The 2500-nt window shown below is 45.2% G+C and overlaps 1 protein-coding gene across 1 annotated transcript in view; it reads right to left on the bottom strand.

The window, feature by feature from the left end:
• The window catches only part of glt1d1 (glycosyltransferase 1 domain containing 1), a 39253-nt gene that overhangs the window by 8223 nt on the left and 28530 nt on the right, over window positions 1-2500 (bottom strand). Inside the window, exons 9-10 of the mRNA XM_012832841.3 lie at window positions 2012-2055; window positions 404-524 (exon numbers count right to left, since the gene is read on the bottom strand). Coding sequence (XP_012688295.2) covers window positions 404-524; window positions 2012-2055 — 165 coding nt within the window. The remainder of the gene's footprint in view (window positions 1-403; window positions 525-2011; window positions 2056-2500) is intronic.

Genomic DNA, 2500 nt, shown 5'->3' with positions numbered 1-2500 from the left:
TGTATGTGATTCAATTGTAGAAAACACCTCTTCGTCCTGTTTGACAACAAAAGGGCCTCCTCCTGATTGAGCTGAGAGCATCCCTTTAGCAGAATGTCAGATTGTGGCACTTCCATAACGCCCAGTAGCCTGAGGGGCTACATCCTTCACTGGTTGAACATGACTGAAAGGTCATTTCAGGCTCAGAACAGATTGCTGTCTTTTTATAGATGGAGAGGATAAAGCACGGGTCCTGGTAAAAAAGATATACTCTCCCCAGGACACTCGTATATTAAAGATCGGCAATACATCCACTGTAGAGTAAATCTGCCCAGATTAAACTACGTGCTCACTGATTGGATGTAAAGGCAGATGATATGGACCACCATGATCATTCCCATGATGCACCAGCGCAAAAACTGACCTCTAAGATGGCGGCAGACATGCCCTCCGAGATGGAGCTGTTCACCAGGGCGAAGGAGTGCGTCATGGCAGCGTGTAGCTCATCCTGTTCCCTCTCGGCAGTGAGGTACACTCCTGATGACCTGCACACACACACTCACACACACAGACACACACACCAAAGAAACACGTAACAGTATACACATACACACACCAAGAAGGAAATGCACACGAACACACACACACACACACACACACACACACACACACACACACACACACACACACACATACATACACACACACACACAGACAGAGAAAGAAAATCCATAAGGGCGCACATGTATATACATAGACTTGCACACATGACAGAACTACATAAAAATACACAAAATCAAACACGAAGAAACATCGTTACATCGTAATGCTGAGATAAACGGCAAACAGCACAACTAAATGAATTCCAGCAGCATCTGAACTCCTGCTCAATGTAAGACATGCAAACATGCTGTGACTGGGCCACATCTGGGTCACAGCTGGGCCACATCCGGGCCAGGCGTGGCCACTGTCTGGGTTAGCCGCTGAGGAGCTGGGACCAGTGCGGTACTTCTGTTCTGCCTCGCCATGCCTTTCATGGTGACACTCTGACAGGAAGTGATGCGCGTTGCATATTAAGTTTGTTTACACTCTCACTAAGGGGTGAGATAAGGAGATGCGCTTTGGAAACACTTCTCATCTGAAATGCCTTCTGATCTTTCGCTCTGTCAATTTCTCTATTTCATTGTCACTAGTGTCTTTTGAGGTTGTTTCTACACCCATATTTTCATCCATTCTTCCTTTAATGTCCTCTCTGTGTGTTCTGTTCATCCCTCTAGCTCTCCTTCTGTCCGTCTCACTGTCGCCTTTCCCCCTCCCTCCTTCCTTCCTTCCTTTTCCTCTCATCATCCTCTGTCTCCTCCTTGTTTGTGTCCTAGTGTTTTTTCCCCAACGCTTCTCACTTTTTCTCTGCCAGACTCTGAAATCTTTGCCATCCTCTCATCGGTTTTCCCATCTTCATTTCTGCTTTTCTTGTCAACGCTCTCTCTTCTTTCTTTTACATTCTCTCTTTCTTTTCTATCCGTCAGGAACATATTCACATATACATACATTTTAGTCATTTAGCAGACGCTTTTATCCAAACGACGTACAAAGGAGAGAACAATCAAGCTACGAGCAATAGAGACCTAGTGTAACAATAAATACTACTTTATGTAAGAAATGAAAACAATGCAGGAATGTAAGTGCGAGTTAAGTACTAGTTAGAGGAGATAGCATTAGAGGAAGGATAAGGAGAGGTAGAGGAAGGGAGAGGAAGTGCAAGTTAGGAAAGGAAGTGCTCTCTGAAGAGTTAGGTCTTCAAGAGCTTCTTAAAGGTTGAGAGGGACGCCCCTGCTCTGGTAGTGCTAGGCAGCTCGTTCCATCAACGTGGAACTATGAATGAGAATAGTCTAGATTGCCGTACTTGCACAAACGGCAGTGCTAAACGATGCTCATTAGACGAACGCAGCATCCAGGGGGTAACATTTGCCCTTACAAGAGACCTTAAGTAAGTATATAAGACAGGCAGGCACATCAGACAGTAGGGTCTCACCTCCTGACCCTCTCCTCCACCTCTTCAGAGAGCTCCGGATCCATCTGAAACAAGATCACAGGCTCAATGAGTCGTCCCATCCACCCCCTCAATCCCTCTCTCTCCCTCACTCCTTTTTCTTCTTCAATACACATCTGTACGTCTTCCGAGGTCTATCTGTCTTATTATTTTTATTAGTAGCCCACTGTGGTTCCATTGGGAGAAGTGGGATAGGGTCACGTCTGACTATGCATATGCTTCCCAGATGGGGAAATAATTGACCCGTTAGGGTATGGCGAAGAGCCCTTCACTGGTGATTCACTTCATAATGGAAAATAGTTTGCTGTGGACAACCCAGACCATGACCGCAAATAGTAACAGCATATGAACATGACATCAACAAACAAGCAAAGCGCACTGTTCCCTGCCATGACCCCGTGCAACATAAGGAAAGCCTGGGGTTATGAAAATAGAAAAAATAAAAATCAAATCAAATAAGCCAAACACATT

The sequence above is a fragment of the Clupea harengus genome, chromosome 7 (assembly GCF_900700415.2).
Source record: "Clupea harengus chromosome 7, Ch_v2.0.2, whole genome shotgun sequence".
NCBI classification, from domain to species: domain Eukaryota; kingdom Metazoa; phylum Chordata; class Actinopteri; order Clupeiformes; family Clupeidae; genus Clupea; species Clupea harengus.
This window is presented reverse-complemented; position numbering and strand designations above follow the sequence as displayed.